General features: G+C 42.6%; 1 protein-coding gene across 1 annotated transcript in view; it reads left to right on the forward strand.

Annotated features, from left to right (window-relative positions):
- The window catches only part of GLUD1 (glutamate dehydrogenase 1), a 50,231-nt gene that overhangs the window by 4,070 nt on the left and 29,121 nt on the right, over positions 1-17,040 (forward strand). The window contains exons 2-3 of the mRNA XM_054035406.1: positions 14,777-14,857; positions 15,581-15,636. Coding sequence (XP_053891381.1) covers positions 14,777-14,857; positions 15,581-15,636 — 137 coding nt within the window. The remainder of the gene's footprint in view (positions 1-14,776; positions 14,858-15,580; positions 15,637-17,040) is intronic.

The raw sequence follows: 17,040 nt of genomic DNA on the forward strand, positions 1-17,040 counted from the left end.
TGAATGTTGACGTAACTTAGGTCGACTTAATTTTGTTGTGTAGACTTGCCCTGGTGTACAGATGGCAAGTATGCTGCTTTCTCCTGTAATTGCTTCTCTGTCCTTCCTGCTTTGTAAGTTATCTGATCCATCATACTGCAGTTGTGTAGAAAGCCATTCTTTGTGTTACCGCTGTTGTTGGTCAGAGCCACATTTCTGCACTCATCATGTTAACATTTAGTTTTTATAGTCCAGTTTCAGATTCACCTAAAAAACTTCAGGTGACTTATTAAATGCGGTTATTATGAACATAATGATTTCTACTGTAAACTCATTAGCAGTATTATCCAGAAAATGTCTTTAACATCAATGTTAATAATGTTCTGTAGCAATTTACTCTGCAAGTAAATGTAATGAGGGTTGGCTGTTGGGATGTCTCCTACTATGGTAATTGACCTTTTTAGCTTGAACCTTCTACACCAGGGGTGGGCAAACTATGGCCTGCGGGCCACATCCAGCCCACCAGATGATTTAATCTGGCCCTCGAGCTCCCGCTGGGGAGTGGGGTCTGGGGCCACGCTGCACGCACGTGCTGCTGCTCCCAGAAACAGCAGCATGTCCCCCCTCCAGCTCCTATACGTAGGGACAGCCAGGGAGGTCCGCATGCTACCTCCATCCCAAGCACTGCCCCCGCAGCACCCATTGGCCAGGAACTGCAGCCCATGGGAGCTGCAGGGGCGGCGCCTGTGGATGGGGCTGCGTGCAGAGCCACCTGATCGCACCTCCACCTAGAAGCTGGAGGGGGGACATGCTGCTGCATCCGGGAGCTGTTGAGGTAAGCGCTTCTCAGAGCCTGCACCCCCTGCCCCAACCCCCTGCCCCAATCCTGATCCCCCTCCCGCCAAACCCCTCAATCCAAGCCTGGAACACCCTCCTGCACCCCTAGCCCCTCATCCCCATCCCGAGGCTGAGCCCTCACACATACCCGTGCCCCAGCCTGGAGCCCCCTCCCACATGCTGAACGCCTCGATCCCAACCTGGAGCACCCTCCTACATCTCTCACCCCCAGCCCAGAACCTGCATCTCCAGCCAGAGCCCACACCCTAACCCCTGGCCCCACCCCAGAGTCCCCTCCCGCACCCTGAACTCCTCATTTCTGGCCCCACCCCAGAGCCTACACCCCCAGGAAGAGCCCTCGCCCTCTCCTGCACCCCAACCCCAATTTTGTGAGCATTCATGGCCCACCATACAATTTCCATCCCCAGATGTGGCCCTTGGGCCCAAATGTTTGTCCACCCCTGTTCTATACCATTAAATACCTGAGTTCTGATAGGAATTCTGTCAGGTCTTAAACCCCTTCTCCCCTCCTCTCCCCCCGTTTTTTCATTTTTTCAACTCAGTGCGTTACACAAACATTTCACTCTCTGGAGCATTTCCATTACTCCCAGTGGACCAGATAGTTGAAACGCCTCATTCCCCTCAGTTCAGTGAGACCAAGGGTCTTTCTCAGTCTCTTTCCTGGCTCCCTTGGTTTCTTCATTTATTTTCTTTCTCCTTCCTTTCCCATTCCTAACATTGTTGCTCTCATGGTTCCCTAGCTTCCTGTGCGCTTTCCCATCTCTTTTCTCCCCAGTGGGGCAAGTGTTGTACTTTCTTTAGATCCTCTCTTCAGCTGTCACTTCCAATTGCTGTGGAACTTTCAAGTTCCAACATTCCATCCCTTCTGGTGTCAGTGGCCCAGCTCTGAACATGTTGTTCACTGTTTGAATAACAGGAGATGGGTTTGGGGGAGGAAGGACGGAAGAGATTAATGTAATACAAATCTAATTTATGCTATATAGGCTGTTTCATATTTGATCTAGGCTGAACACTGTAATTTGCCTATTGGGAGACCAGATTAATAGCATACAGTAACTGGGAAGTGATAGTTCATCAGATGACTTCAAGTACCTGAAATCATATTTAAACAGATCATAGAGATGGGACTTGTACACTTGCTATGCATTAGGTAGCTGGAGGACTAAACCCATTATGCAGGTAGCTATGATAGACTAGGGTGGGGATATGCACCAGCAAGGGATAGGGGCAGAAAGAAACCCTGGTAAAATAAAAATCAATTTCCTGAGAGTTGTAGAAAAATAATGGGATGATGCTGTTATTTCTACATTGGTGCTACCCCATAACCCTTCTTTGAATGCTTCAACTTTTATGAGCCTCTGTACAGTATATCTCTGAACCTTCAAGCTCCATCACTTCACTGCTAGAAAGGTGAAGGAATTTTCTGTTTCTCCTTTCTCACTCAGTTTCTCTCAGAGCTACCTTCGTGTCCTGAAGAGATGGCAGGTCTCCACTACTCCTAGTTTTGAGTCCTCCTCTTTTGCCACTTCTGGCTTTCACATGCAGCAGTGTAATGAAATGGACATGATTCTTTACTGTTTCATTGCTGCTCATAGCAGCAGGGAGTCTTATCTAAGTCTTGTTAATATGCTGCTGCTCAGCAAAATTCTGAGTAGCAGTAGGAGCTTTGAAACTGTCTGGAGCTTCAGGAAGATGTTGTACTGGATTGGATAACATTTGGAAAGTTATCTTTGTGATCAGAAAACATGCATTCTGCAGAAATTGATTACTTAGGCCCTTCTAGTAACCAGAGAAGGTTTCTTATTCCAGTAAGTGAATTTTTAGGGACTTGCTTGTGTGCTTAAAACACTCAGTGCTTTTATTATACGTTTAGATGTCTGCATAAACTAAACTGGAGTCAGAAGATAAGTGTGTGAAAGTAGAGCTCAAAAATTAATATTGCAAACTGTTTGCCAAATATGAAAATTACTGGCTATGGGTTTTCCAGGCTGTGGAGGCCAGAAGATAGTCTGGACCACAGTCAGCAGCAGCAAGAACCAAGTAGGGAAATTTAAGGCCTCTGCGACAGAAGTTGTTGCAAGGAGAGAAGTGGCAAGTAGTGCTCTTGGGAAGGCTTTAATGGCACTAGCTGACACACCGCTCATAGATCAGTTTGATCACCGAAACAGACTTTTCACTTGCAGCTGGTGAACCCAAATTTTGAGCACTGGTGAAAGGAAGGGTTTCGCTGTGGGGGCAAAATGGGAACCTTTCCTATTTCAAGATTTGCCAAATGTATCCCCAAATAAACATGCTTGAACAGTGTTTTGGACCTCTATGTAAAGTACTGTTAGTAAGTACATGAGCATCAATAATTAGCATAAACATTGTATATTAAACTCCAGTATCATTGGGTTATTTTTGAGCTTCAGCAAATACTTATAGTAATCTAATTTGGGTTTACATCTTTATTTAGTAAAAAGTGTAACTGAGGAAAATCCAGGTCATGCCAGGTACTAAACTGAAAGATAAGAGCTGCTTTTTAAAAGGATCAGTATTAAATATTGTCTGAAGATTATAGACAAAAGGCTGTAAGATCTTAGGTATATAATACAATACATGTTATTCCATTAGATCAGGATTCTTTTGCACTTGTTCCCATCTCCTTCATATAAGTTCCGTAATTCATTTATGGTGATTTACTGTCTTTAATGACTGTATGTATTTTGGTTTAAAATGTCATAGTTGGGTCATTTTACTTAAATACAATTATCCAGAATAGTCTACTTTTAATTTTAGTTATCTGTTGGAGTCAGTAGTTATGCAATAACCCTGTCAAACTTTGAGTTACCTCAAAGTTTAAAATGTACAAATGCTGTATGCATTTACAAAATCTAAGACCAATAGAAATGTTTTCATAATTCGGTATTCCAGTGGGAAGTGAGCTTTGCTCACATATTCCTGCAGTATTTGCAACTCAAATTCTAGTGTTAAGTCTTTCACCCAAAAGTGAAACTGACTTGGTCTGTCCAATCAATGAAATGTAAGGAGTAAGCAGCATAAATAGTTAAATATGTTTTTTAATACTTCTAGATTCAGTAGTCTAAGGTGTTGGTGATATATATAAGAACTTGTTTGGTGACTCTTTTGAAAGGCTTAAAAACAAAAAATGATCTGATTAATTTGAATACCATAATTCACTACCAATAGCACGCCCTACACAATAATAGTTCAGGGAAAGAGCAGTTGCTTCGTTTCAGTGGTAGGTGAAGGGAAGTGTTTTGAGTCCCTTCAGAAAAACAGGCAATTTATAATTAAAAGCACTTGCCATCGGAAACAATTGAAGAGCACCTGAAATGACTTTTTTGCTCAAGCATTCATGGCACTTCTATTATAAGAGAGTAAGTAGTCAAGAGGGTATTAATTATATATGTTGGGGGTTTCAAACATATGGAACCGAGCAGCATAAATCTTTTTCTTTCCATTTTGGTGCCTCTCCTCTATAAGCTCTAGGAACACTTTAAAAACTGCCATTAATTTATCAAATTATCTGGCCATTGAAATATTCTGCTTGAGATATCCTAGATCATTCTTTTATAAATCTTACACATCCCAGTTTCTAGTAATTACCTTTTGGTAGAAAATAAAGTTAAATGACAAGGAAGAATAAGACTTATACAAATTCTCAGAGAAGTAAGGGTCCTTCTTTCCTCCCTTTTTGTGGTGTAACTTCTGGAGCTTATTATGTTAATTACTTGTTACCCCAAATTCATCTTTTTTTAAAGCTGGAGAGATGCTTAGTGGTAGCTAAAATGCTACTAAGAATCATTTTCCCTTCCTTTGCTTATATGATGACTTGCGTGCTAAGAGCTGGAGTTAACAGGAAACCACAGCTGCTGTTGCTCATCATAGCGACAGCTGCCTAGAGAACTAAAACAATCCAAATAGGGTACAGGAAATGGGAGGCAGCAGAACACAACTGACTTTAAGGCAAAGTAGACTAGACTAGCTGTTTTCTAACTAAAATCTATAATCTTATTTAACAATCTAAAAATTGTGTAACTGATAGCATAGCTGGGACAAAACTGTTTAGTTAAGGTGTTTTCGCATGAGCCAGTTGAGAACAATTGTCAACAGGTAGGTTTCCTAGAGTTAATGTGGCTTGAAAGCTTAAGGTCAATGAAGGCATTCTTTTATATTAACATCTGATGTGGGGTTCTCAGCTACTTGGTAGTAAGGAATGGATTCACTGATGTTCATAGGGCCCCGTTTACATTGGGGCTAAAATTGTACACTTTTAAAAATTACTTAAAACTTGTGTATGCTAACTGTTTAGGAATCCACTATCAATGAATCCAAATTGACCATATGGTCTGAAATAGCTTGGCCCCTGTCCACATTGGCTACCTTAAATAGTCTAAAACTGATGCAACAAGCATATATTTTAGTTCCAGTGTAGCTGAGAGCTAAGGGTTCTGGTTTCCATACACATTTTGCATCTCTGGTCAGACCGTTCGCAGTCCCGTGATGTTAGGGATTTTCAATAACCTGTTGAAGTGGAATGACACATGACAGTGGTCAAATATTCATGGCCCAGTCCTTATTCCTTATTTTAGAGACAAATGACTGCCTTAAATTATTGCTCCTGCAACTTGTGGATGATGATTCTGCATTTCTTTGTGGAGCAGCTTAGCTGACTGACTGCCAAGGGGAACTTACTTCTGCTGAGAAACTTTCTAGTCTCTGTCTCTTCTGTTTTCTATTCTCCTCTGGCTAGTAGATTTCACCTTCTCTCCTGTCCTGTATCTGCATGTCAGTATTTTTCTTACCCTAATAACTCATTCCTCTACTTCCCCATTCTACTGTTATCCTCTTCCCCCAATAGGGGTTCTAGGATTGGACACTAAATGATTGCTAATATTGGTTCTCTGCTGCTGGCAGTGCTCTATTATACAGGCTTTATTTAGACAAGGCCTGATTTCTCTAAGGGCTTGTCTATGCTGGTACGCTAAATTGGTGCCGCTGCGATAGATGCAGCAGCGTCGATTTACTGGGTCTGGTGAAAATGCGATAAATTGATGGTAGAGTGCTCTCCCATTGACTTCAGTATTCCACCTTGCTGAGAGGTGGAAGGTAAGTTGGTGGGAGAGCATCTCTAGCCGACATAGCATGGTGTAGACACTGTTAGGTTGATGTAAGCTATGTCACTCAGGTGGATGCTTTTCCAGGAGAGATGCTGTAACTCAAACAGGAGTTAATTTAGGAAAGTCCTATGGTGTACAGAAGGTCAGACTAGATAATCACAGTGGTCCCTTTTGTCCTAATCTATAAATATACACATTGTACTACTTTAACTATACCCATATAGTTTGAGTGTACAAACCCATCCCCCATTATACTGATATAAAAGGTGCCTCTACCAGAATATCTTATTCATGTATGGGAAGGGGACTAAGTTGTACTGATCTAAGGGCAGGTCTTCACTACGGGGGGGGGGGGGGGGGAGGTCGATTTAAGATACGCAAATTCAGCTACACGAATAGCGTAGCTGAATTCGACGTATCGGAGCCGACTTACCCCGCTGTGAGGACAGCGGTAAAATCAACTTCCGCGGCTCCCCGTCGACGGCGCTTACTCCTACCTCCGCTGGTGGAGTAAGCACGTCGATTCGGGGATCGATTGTCGCATCCCGACGAGACACGATAATTCGATCCCCGAGAGATCGATTTCTACCCGCCGATTCAGGCGGGTAGTGTAGACCTAGCCTAAGACATCTTTATGTCGGTAGAAAGAGGGGTTGTACTGGTATAACTTTTTTTTTTTTAATAACCCCAACTCAAAGAATTATACCAGTGCCAGAACTGTAGACCAGGCCTTAAAAAGTTACAGGCCTTTACCACAAGGACTTTAAAATTGTCAACCAGTTCTAGTGCAGCTCATGCTACTAGCTGTCACTGGGGGCCATACAGCAGATGGGATTTTGCACACCATATGACACTTGAAACGTAAAATGAACCCTGAAAGCTAATAACTTAATTTTCAAGTTATAGACACTTTTATGGAAAACACTGATGGAAATGAGCCGTGTTATGGTGATACAATTTCTACCAATAGCTAAGTTTGTGTGTATATTTTACATAATGGTTCCTTATTTTAGCATTAGGTCTTAGCATTATCATTGAGGTTTAGCATTCCCCTTTTGTTGAAACTAGGCATGCTAGAACAGATGCAATTGTGGGTATACATTTAAATATCAGATTTGAAGAGCTACTGTTGACTTCTCTGGTTGCTGGTAGGGAATGATTTACTTAATGTTCTGTGCACTTGAACAAGCACTGCTTATTAAAATGAATTTTTGTAGGCCATTAATAAACACAGTCTTGTTTCACTGCTCTCCTGGAAGAAATAAGCCATCCAAAGGAGGAATATACGTGCAGATAAGTAGGTCTGAAGTAGCAGAGCTGTTTCTGCTAGGAATGCAGGAATTGTCAGAGAAATAAACTGGTGGTCCATATAGTTGGTATCTGCTCTAACAATGACCTTTAGTAGATGCATCAAAGTAAAATGGAAGAATCACTATTATAGACAACTGTAGACTAATCTACCCACAGAGCGGGTTTTTCCTAACCCTAACTAACCACTTGTTAGTTTAGTGGTTGGGTAATCCCTGGGAATAAGAGGGATTTTATTCCTTTTTTTTAATCTCCGTTTAATGTAGTTTACTCATACTCTTTCCTGAGTGATTAATTTAGAGCCCAGGAATGAGCATGAGTAGTTAAATTTCTTTATTCGAATACAAGTTACTTTGCATTTGTCAACAATGATTGTTATCCTGCATTGTATTACCCACTCACCTAGCTTTGTTAGGTCCCTCTAGAGTTTCATTAAAATGACCTATTTTTGTTTTCCAACTGCAAGTTTGCCACTTTACTGCTCACCCCCATTTCCAGTTGATTAATAAACATTAAACACGAGTCCTGGTATGGAACCCTTGGTGCACCTCTTGGTTAACTTTCACATGTGGAAAAATGACCATGCATTCTGAAGTGGCCTGTGAATCATGTTGGAGCAGGCAGTTGAGTTCTATTCCTAGTGTCACATATGAAAGCTGGTGGTTGTGGTACTTTTATATATGCAATTGAAGGTCAATCCATAATATGGACTAATCCTTTAGTACAAAAACCAACTAACCTCTTCCCTTGTACTCTTCCCAAACTTAACCCATGTGAAAATGTTACCAGGAGATCACATATCTAAAATGAGTATCTATAGCAGAATTACTTTATATCAATGAAAGCTGATTTAAACTGATCATTGCAGCATCAAAAGAGCTGTTGCTAATGTGGGATTACAATTAATATCTGTTTGCTGTAGCTCTTATAAGTCCCAGTTGGGATCTGGGACCCCATTGTGGTAAGTGCTGTACAATCAGAGTTGGATAGTCCTGCCATGAAAAAGCTTATTTTCTGATACCTATATGTTTTGCATATAGAGAGGTGTATAGAACAAGTACATGTTGTACACTTTAAAAAAAAAAGGGCGGGGGGGGTAAACTATGATCTTTAAAAATGCCTGAAGCTTGTATCCCCTTCCAATCTTGATTCTCTTTTTTTTTTTTTTGGGGGGGGGGGGGGGTTTAAGAGTTGAAATTCAAAGTAGAAAACAAAACCCTAAACTTTACATGAGTGGATTCAAACCAGCAGATGGAAGGACGCTTCCAAGTCATGATGAACTCTTATTCAAACTTGCTGAGTTCTGTAAGAAGCTTAATTCAGTGGGAGTAGTGGTCTGTGATGTTTTGCTATGAAGTGTTACTATGGTGACTAGAGAACCTTTATTTGCTCCTTAAATGGAAGGACTACTTTATATTCTGTAGACGTTGGAGTATCTAATGTAGAGATCATGCTGTGGGATAACTAAACTCAAAGGGTCTAGAAACATTCTGAATGTATCCACTTGCAAATGGGTACATTTTATTAATCATCACTAGGTTCTCAGTATGCCTGGAAATCTAATTTGCATTTGAAACTTGGTTATTCTGTAGTGTCTAAAAGTAACATACTGTCAGTTTCTTTCGGAAGCCAAGGCATATTAATATGCCTAACATTAAAACTTGTACACATTCAGGTCTTGGATTAGAAGCCAGGTTGATTTAATTTTTTCACTTAAAAAAATCAAGGTTTTTCATGGGGTACCTGCTGGTACCTGTTTTATGACAGTTCTCTTCATTTCTATAATTCCTATTTAAACTGGTTAGGCTGAATATGCCTGCTGTACATCTGGAGTATGATTTGTAGATAAGAGCACCATTGCAGACTCCATTGACATTAGAATCCAAAAGATGTTCTTATGCTTATAAGTAGCTTCTATTTTGACACATCCTTTAACAAAAATCTCATCTAAACTGATTCAGGACTTGTAAAGAGAAGAAATTCAGATCTAAAGTTTCCATTTCATCTTGCTATACTGTTTGTTGGTGTCCAAGGATCCTTTCTGGAAGCTATGCTGTAGTCAAATAAAAGCTTTTGAACTTAATACAGAAGTTAACTGGGTGAAATTTAATGGTCTGCAATCAATAGGAGATCAGATTAGGTCGGGGTCCCCAATGTGGTGCCCGTGGGCATCATGGCACCCGCCGGGGCGTCTAAGTGCGCCCGTATGCTGGCTGGTGGACAAGTATCCGCCAAAATGCCGCCGACAAGCAGCAGCATCCAGAGGCGACGCCGCTGAAATGCTGCCAATTTTCAGTGGCATTTCAGCGGCAGTGCCTCTGGATGACGCTGCTTTCGGCGACGATGCCTATTGACATTGTCATTTGTCGGCGGCATTTCGACGGATGCTCATCCGCTTCCACGGTCCTCTGTGGCTTGTCGTCTGGCACCCGCCAGACAAAAAAGGTTGGAGACCACTGGACTAAGTAATCTAATGATCCCTTGTGGCTTTAGCATCTGTGAATATATCATCCATGACCCTTGGAGGGTGATACTTGGACACAGAGAGATGTGTAAGTCTGTTTTGAAATCTGAGTTTGTCAAACATTAAAAATATGTTCTAGGGATCTGCCAGAGTGTGATCTGATTTAGGCTTTAGTATGTCCAGTAGAGAAGATTTCTTTGGCTTCCTTTCTTGTATACATGAGGAAAAAAACAAAAGCCTCCACTTACTCTTTCCGATCCAAAAATTATTGAACTTCTGTCCTGTTATATGTTGGAGGGGTAATTGTTGAGTACGCATTCAACTTTGGTGGCTTTAGATCAGGGGTGGGCAAACTTTTTGGTCCAAGGGCCACATCTGGGTGGGGAAATTGCATGCAGGGCTGGGTGTGGGAGGGGGTGCAGTGTGCAGGAAGGGGCTCAGGGCAAGGGGTTGGGGTGCAGGAGGGATGTGGCAGGGGGTGGGGGTGCAGGAGGGGTTTCGGGGTGCGGGCTCTGGCCCAGCACCGCTTACTTTGAGCAGCTCCGGGGTGGCAGTGGTGCGCAGCGGGGCTAAGGCCCACAGGCCACGTCCCTGCAGCCCCTGGGGGGTGCTGGAGGGGGCAGAGGGCTCTGCGCTGCCCTCGCCTGCAGGCACCGCCCCCCCGCAGCTCCCATTGGCCGGGAACGGGAAACGGTGAAGGAGGGTTCCTGGCCAATGGGAGCTGTGGGGGGCGGTGCCTGCAGGTGAGGGCAGCGCAGAACCCTCTGGCCCCCTGCCTCCCCGACCTCTCCCCAGGGGCTGCAGGGATGTGGTGCCGGCCGCTTCCGGGAGCGCCGCGGGGCTGGGGCAGGCAGGGGACCCTACCTTAGCCCCGTGACGCCACAGGGGTGGCAATCCCACGGGTCAGATCCAAAGCCCCGATGGGCCAGCTTTGGCCCGTGGGCCATAGTTTGCCCACCCCTGCTTTAGATGGTTAACTGTAGTGATAGTACTCTTGTACACATTATCCTGTGGAATTAACTTATTGCACCAATGTACTTGGCACTATTGAAACCTCCTGTATTCTATTCCTCTGTCTAAAAAAATATTCTAGAATGGCAGACTGGTGAGGTAGGTGATATTTAGTGAATTATTGTATTTGGCAACATGCTACTTATGATCTTTACTACTGGTATGGGCTTTTCCTGATGTATTATACAGTTAAATATTTCTGGTATGATCTAATTTTTAACCTCTCTAACAATTCAGACTAAAGGTGATTCAGCTGACTGGCTTGCCTCTGGCCTGTCTTTCTACATCATAGTCACAGGTTGGGGGAATCAGTCCTTTATTCTTCTTCTAATGTACTACTGACCAGTAATGAAAATTGTGTGTGTCCGGGTTTAAAAGCTGAGACCCTGCAATATGAGTATCTTTCCCTATTCTTCAGCAATTAAATAGAAAAGTAGGTTGGAATTTGAAGCAATTTAAACAATGTAAAGAAAAGGAACAAGAAACTAATAACTTACTGTACTGTGGCTTGGCTTAACGTTTTTTGGGTGTGGTGGGGAAAGAAAATCCTTCACTTATAAACAAGACTTTCTGGGTCTTTTCCAGTGGAAAATATTTTCCATGGTTGTGAGTCATGCTGTAACTTAAGGCTTTCATTACAAAAGATAACTTTGTCTAACTGTCTTTAAAAGTTACTGGTTCAAGAGACATTGTGTGGGCCATGCTAGGATTTTTAAAATGTTAATTTTGGTGTGCAGCTTGTATGTGATAGTCTTCATGGTGTTTCTTAAATGTTTTGGAGTGCCATAAACTATTGGATTGCTTCAAGCTTTGTTCTTTATTCTAATGTGAAAAATGTGCACAAGTTTTCAGAAGTGGGAACACAGTGCAGAAGGGATTTCCAGATGCATAGCAATGCTATTTCCCAATCTAATTTGCACTGAGTCTTTTGCTAAACAAGGAAGTTGTCAAACTAGATTTCACCTAAGTCCTTAGTATACTAGAAATTAAGTCTTATCTTTGTGCATCCTCCAGCAAAGGGCTGGCAATTTCCCAGGAAAAAATAGTTTAGGACAGGACACTGGTAAATATTGGCTTAAACCCTGTTTAAACTGAGAAAAATAATTGCATCAGTGTCCAGCAAGTTCAGCAAGCATAGAATGTCTTTTTTTTTCAAATTTTGGATACATCCTTTCAAAAAACTAGTATGAGACTGGGTCTGTAAACTACATCAAAGTTGGTCTTCTGCTGCATGGCAAAATGGACTTGGACTGGTAGTCTTCATCTCTGTAGAAATGTTGTTTGACATATAGTTGAAATAACTGCTGTGTGGACAGAAGTCTGTAACTAAGTCAAATAAGCATATCATAACCTGGTTACAGAAAAGCTGGCTTCTACTTAGTGTAGATGGTGCTTCAGCCACTTCTAGTTTGACACTGAGTGGCAAGCATGCCCTAGAAAGATGGGTGTGTCAGGAAAAACTGCACAAAAATGGAATGTTGTTCTCAGTCAGAACAAGCTGTGCTGTATGTAGTATACGTTCCAGATGAAGTATTTTCAGGAAGGTAGTGAATTCCGCTTCCTCTGAGTTATCAGAGCAAGATTGGGGAGAACATGTAAACTGCATTTCAGAGTTTAAACATTACTATTCTAATGCTTTGCACCTTTTTTAAAACTTAAAATTTCCTCTAACAGTTCGTGGTATTTCTAGTCTCAACACTAACCATTTATGTAATGAATTTGCAATGAAAAATCCAACAGTCCTTTTTAATTTACTGTCAGATAAAAACTAAAATCATATGCGTGTTCTGAGGGAAGCATTCAGCCCTATAACTCTTGTTAGACTTATTGAAAAGTATATTCACATAGGAGGGCAGAAATTTGGCCACAAACTTTTGAGCTGCACTTAGTTTCTTTGTAGGCTTGGGATCATTTCCAGTGCATTCAGGAATGGCTTTCATAGGAGCTCAGGGGTTTACTTTGGATAATGCTTTTCACGTCTGAGGACCTGGATTTGTGCTCTTCTTTGGATAATAGGAAATCCGTGGAGTCGTTCTAGTTTCTAGTGTACACTCTGTCCCTGCTACAGCCTTCCCCTTCCCCCTCCCCAGTTTGGCACAATTTACAGCCTATGCTCAAGAATCATAGGATTAGAGTAGAGAATCATTGTAGGTTAGAATTTAGACTCTGTAGAGCTGTGGGAGAAACTTGCATAGTAGCTACTTTTGGTTGCAACCTTGTGCTGTTATCCCTTGGCTTTTGTGGGCACTAAGTTCACATTCTAAACTGCAAGTCTAAGCATCTAGAGTTCTATTTATATACCCAGTTAGGGTTGACTAAAAAAAGTTACCTACTTCGCAGCTGCAACTTGGTAAGGCAGAATGACGCTGCCATGTAAATTAAATATAAAAAGAATTAAAAACCAATTTCTGACATTTGACACAGTCTTCAGCTTCAGTAATCAGAAAAAAATAAAAGTTCTTAGACACAATTTATACTCCCAACCTTTGTGAAATTAGCTTCCAGTTTGTTTTGAACTGCCTCTAAGTCAGAAAGATACAAAATATTACAAGCCCTTCAAATTTTACAAAAGCTGTTTTGCATTACCCTACCTGCAAGGTCATATTCAAGATCTTTTATTGTAAAAGTCTCCATGCCCAGTGACAAATCACTTCATTTTCTATAAAGTGAATGAGTTGCAACGCTTACGGTTAGAGGGATCCTGGCAAGCTTTAGCATGATGTTGCTGAATGATTAATTCTAGAAGCTACTGATTCTTAAATGGCAAGCTTTGTTAACGCAGAGTTAAGGTTGCCCAGTGATAGCTCATATCCTTCCAGAATGTTGATTTCAGCAAAACTCAAACTTCTGAACACCAGGAAGTATGGAGTAGGGTAAACCTTAGTTCTGCGCCCCCCGCCACTCCCTCCAAGCTGGCAATAGCCATTGGGAGTTATCTGCGGGCACTCAAGCTACATTCACTGTCCTAGCTGTACAGAGTGGTACAGGAATACGTTGGAACAGCTTGGGAAGAGTTGTGATTGTGATGGGGAGATCTGGGGATTAGTTTGAGGAGCATGGTAGAGTTGTGATTATGATTCAATGAAATCTGGATCTGATTCCCCTGTGTGCTTTATCAAAGGAAAGAGGTGGATGTGTACCTTGAGGTTCCAGTCTTCATTATTACAGTACAGAATTATGTAGGTTGTGTCAGTAGCAGGGCACTGAGGTCATCTTCCCATAGGTATTTTCAGTTGTGAGGTGGGATATGAGAACAGTCTGTGGATTTAATGATCGGGGAAAGAATAGCTTTTGGTGGTATCCTATGCAAGTTGATATCTATCCGTGAGCGCAAAAAAAAAAAGTTGCCAGAATGCATCAACATAAAGAAAAGCTGTTCTCTTTCTGGGGGATGTATTTCTAGAACCTCGTAGTCAAATGAACCCAAACTTGGAACACTGTCTCTACCCTGTACCACCATGACACACACCAAATTTCAAGGCAATCTGATTAACTTTATGTATTTTAGAGCACTTAGAACAGTCAAGCTTTAAACCTTTACTGCAGGAAAGCTGTCCCTCTCCTTTAATACCTCTCAACTGCCCCTTGTTTAATGGCACACCATTTGTCCCAAGTTAACTATATGGTGTACATTAAGTTCATTTCTACTATTGAAAACTACCAGAAAAAACTAACTTGAAGTTAATGATTTGTATTTTATTTCCTACACTGCTTTTGTTATTTTGAGGCTGTTGTACATCATCTCTTACTTCAATCTTGACAAGCTGAGAGAGAGATTGCCCACTTGCATGTAGTGGGCTGGTGTCCTAGAGCAGTGGTCTCCAAAGTGGGGCGCACGGCAGGAGGAGCTTTTTTGTTTGTTTTGTTTGTTGTTGCTTCGGCGTGGCAGGGGGTGCATGGTCAATTTTTTTACTGATGGGGTGCACGATCAAAAAAGTTTGGAGACCACTATCCTAGAGTTGCTGTTTGCAATTTTTAAATACTAATTGCAAACTCACTTCATTCTTCTTGTTTGTTTTCCTTTGTTTTTCAGGTATTCGTTACAGCACAGATGTTAGTGTGGATGAGGTGAAAGCTTTGGCCTCTCTAATGACATACAAGTGTGCTGTGGTTGGTAAGTGATACTAGTTTGTCAAGTACGGATAATAATTATTTGAATTAGCATTGATTTAAGTCACTGTGAAATAGCTGAAGGACTGAATTTTGTTATTTTTAGATACTAATCTCCTTTTACTAAAATCTAACCTATTAAAATCTGCAACAAGTGATTTTGAATGCTTACCCAGTAACTATAGTGCTGTATTTCCTTTGCTATTATTGAAGCTACATGTTTCTGAATAGTACTTTGTTCTCTACATTCAGCTCTTCTACTGTGCTTCATCTCTCAGTAAAATTATCCCATGCTTAATATGTTAGTACCACATGGCAACATCCCACTTGACCATAAGGACTTATTTCATGATTGAGTAGATGGGGCTGTAAGGAAGGTCTAAGATAGTATTTTAACAAAAGTGTCCTTAATAAACAGCAAAACTTGAAGGAAATAGATTTAAATAGATCTTAGACTTCCTGAGTTTAGAAGACCCTCTTCAGACTGATCTGAAAAGACTGCCCCTTGTATGAACAGAATGTAAATTTTTAGTGAACATATTAGTGAAATTGTGCTGTGGATGTGGCAGAGTCAGCTTCGCAGTTGACAGTGAGGGTTTAGTGACGTATAACTTTCAAATACGCATGTTTACACAAACTTATAGAAGCTCCCCCTTTTTTGCATAATTTAAAGATGTCACTTCTGTTCTACCTTTATCTTGAAAAATGAAACTCTTTTCCTTTACAGATGTGCCATTTGGGGGTGCAAAGGCTGGTGTTAAGATCAATACCAAGAACTATACCGTAAGTCTAAATTATATACATATATTGTGTAAACGGGAAGAGTTTGAAAGCTGTTTTGTAGGACAGCATTGAAAGCCCAGTAGAAATCCACCTATATCTTCCTTAGAGGAGATTAAATCGGGTGGGTAAACTATGGCCCGCGGGCCACATCTGGCCCGTTAAGGCTTTGGATCCGGCCAGTGGGATTGCCAGCCCCATGGCACAGCAGGACTGAGGCAGGCTCCCTGCCTCCCCTGGTCCCGCATCGCTCCTGGAAACCGCCTGCACCATGACCCTGCAGCCTGTGGCAGGGCAGAGGGCTCCGCGCGCTAGCCTCGATGGCAGGCACCACCCCCTGCAGCTCCCATTGGCCAGGAACGGGGAACCATGGCCAACAGAAGCTTCGGGGGAGGTACCCACAGGCGAGGGCAGCACGCAGAGCCCTCTGCCCTCCCCCTCCCCCAGGTCACAGGGACGTGGTGCTGGCCACTTCAAGGAGTGGCATGGGGGTAGGGCAGGCAGGCAGGGAGACTGCCTTAGCCCCGCTGCACGCCATGCCACCCCAGAGCCGCTCAAGATAAGCGGCACCAGGCCAGAGCCTGAACCCCCTCCTGCATCCCAACCCCCTGCCCTGAGCCCCATCCTGCACACCGCACTCCCTCCCGCACCCCAACCCCCTGCCCCAGCCCTACATTATCCTAAAATCATAGAATATTGGGGTTGGAAGAGACCTCAGGAGGTCATCTAGTCCAATCCCCTACTCAAAGCAGGACCAACACCAACTAAATCATCCGAGCCAGGGCTTTGTTAAGGCAGGCCTTAAACACCTCCAAGGATGGAGATTCCACCACCTCCTTAAGTAATCCTTTCCAGTGCTTCACCCCCCCCTCCAATGAAATAGTGTTTCCTAATATCCAACCTAGACCTCTCCCACTGCAACTTGAGACCATTGCTGCTTGTTCTGTCATCTGCCACCACTGAGAACAGCCGAGCTCCATCCTCTTTGGAACCCCCCTTCAGGTAGTTGAAGGCTGCTATGAAATCCCCCCTCACTCTTCTCTTCTGCAGACTGAATAACCCCAGTTTCCTCAGCCTTTCCTCATAAGTCATATGCCCCAGCCCCCTAATTATTTTCATTGCCTTCTGCTGGACTCTCCAATTTGTCCACATCCTTTCTGTAGTGGGGGGGCCCCAAACTGGACGCAGTATTCCAGATGTGGCCTCACCAGTGGGGAATAATCACTTCCCTCGATCTGCTGGCAATGCTCCTACTAATACAGCCCAATATGCCATTGGCCTTCTTGGCAACATCTAGCTTCTCGTCCACTGTAATCCCCAGGTTCTTTTCTGCAGAACAGCTGCTTAGCCAGTCGGTCCCCAGCCTGTAGCAGTGCATGGGATTCTTCCTTCCTACTCATGGCCCTG

The sequence above is a fragment of the Malaclemys terrapin genome, chromosome 7 (assembly GCF_027887155.1).
Source record: "Malaclemys terrapin pileata isolate rMalTer1 chromosome 7, rMalTer1.hap1, whole genome shotgun sequence".
NCBI classification, from domain to species: Eukaryota; Metazoa; Chordata; order Testudines; family Emydidae; genus Malaclemys; species Malaclemys terrapin.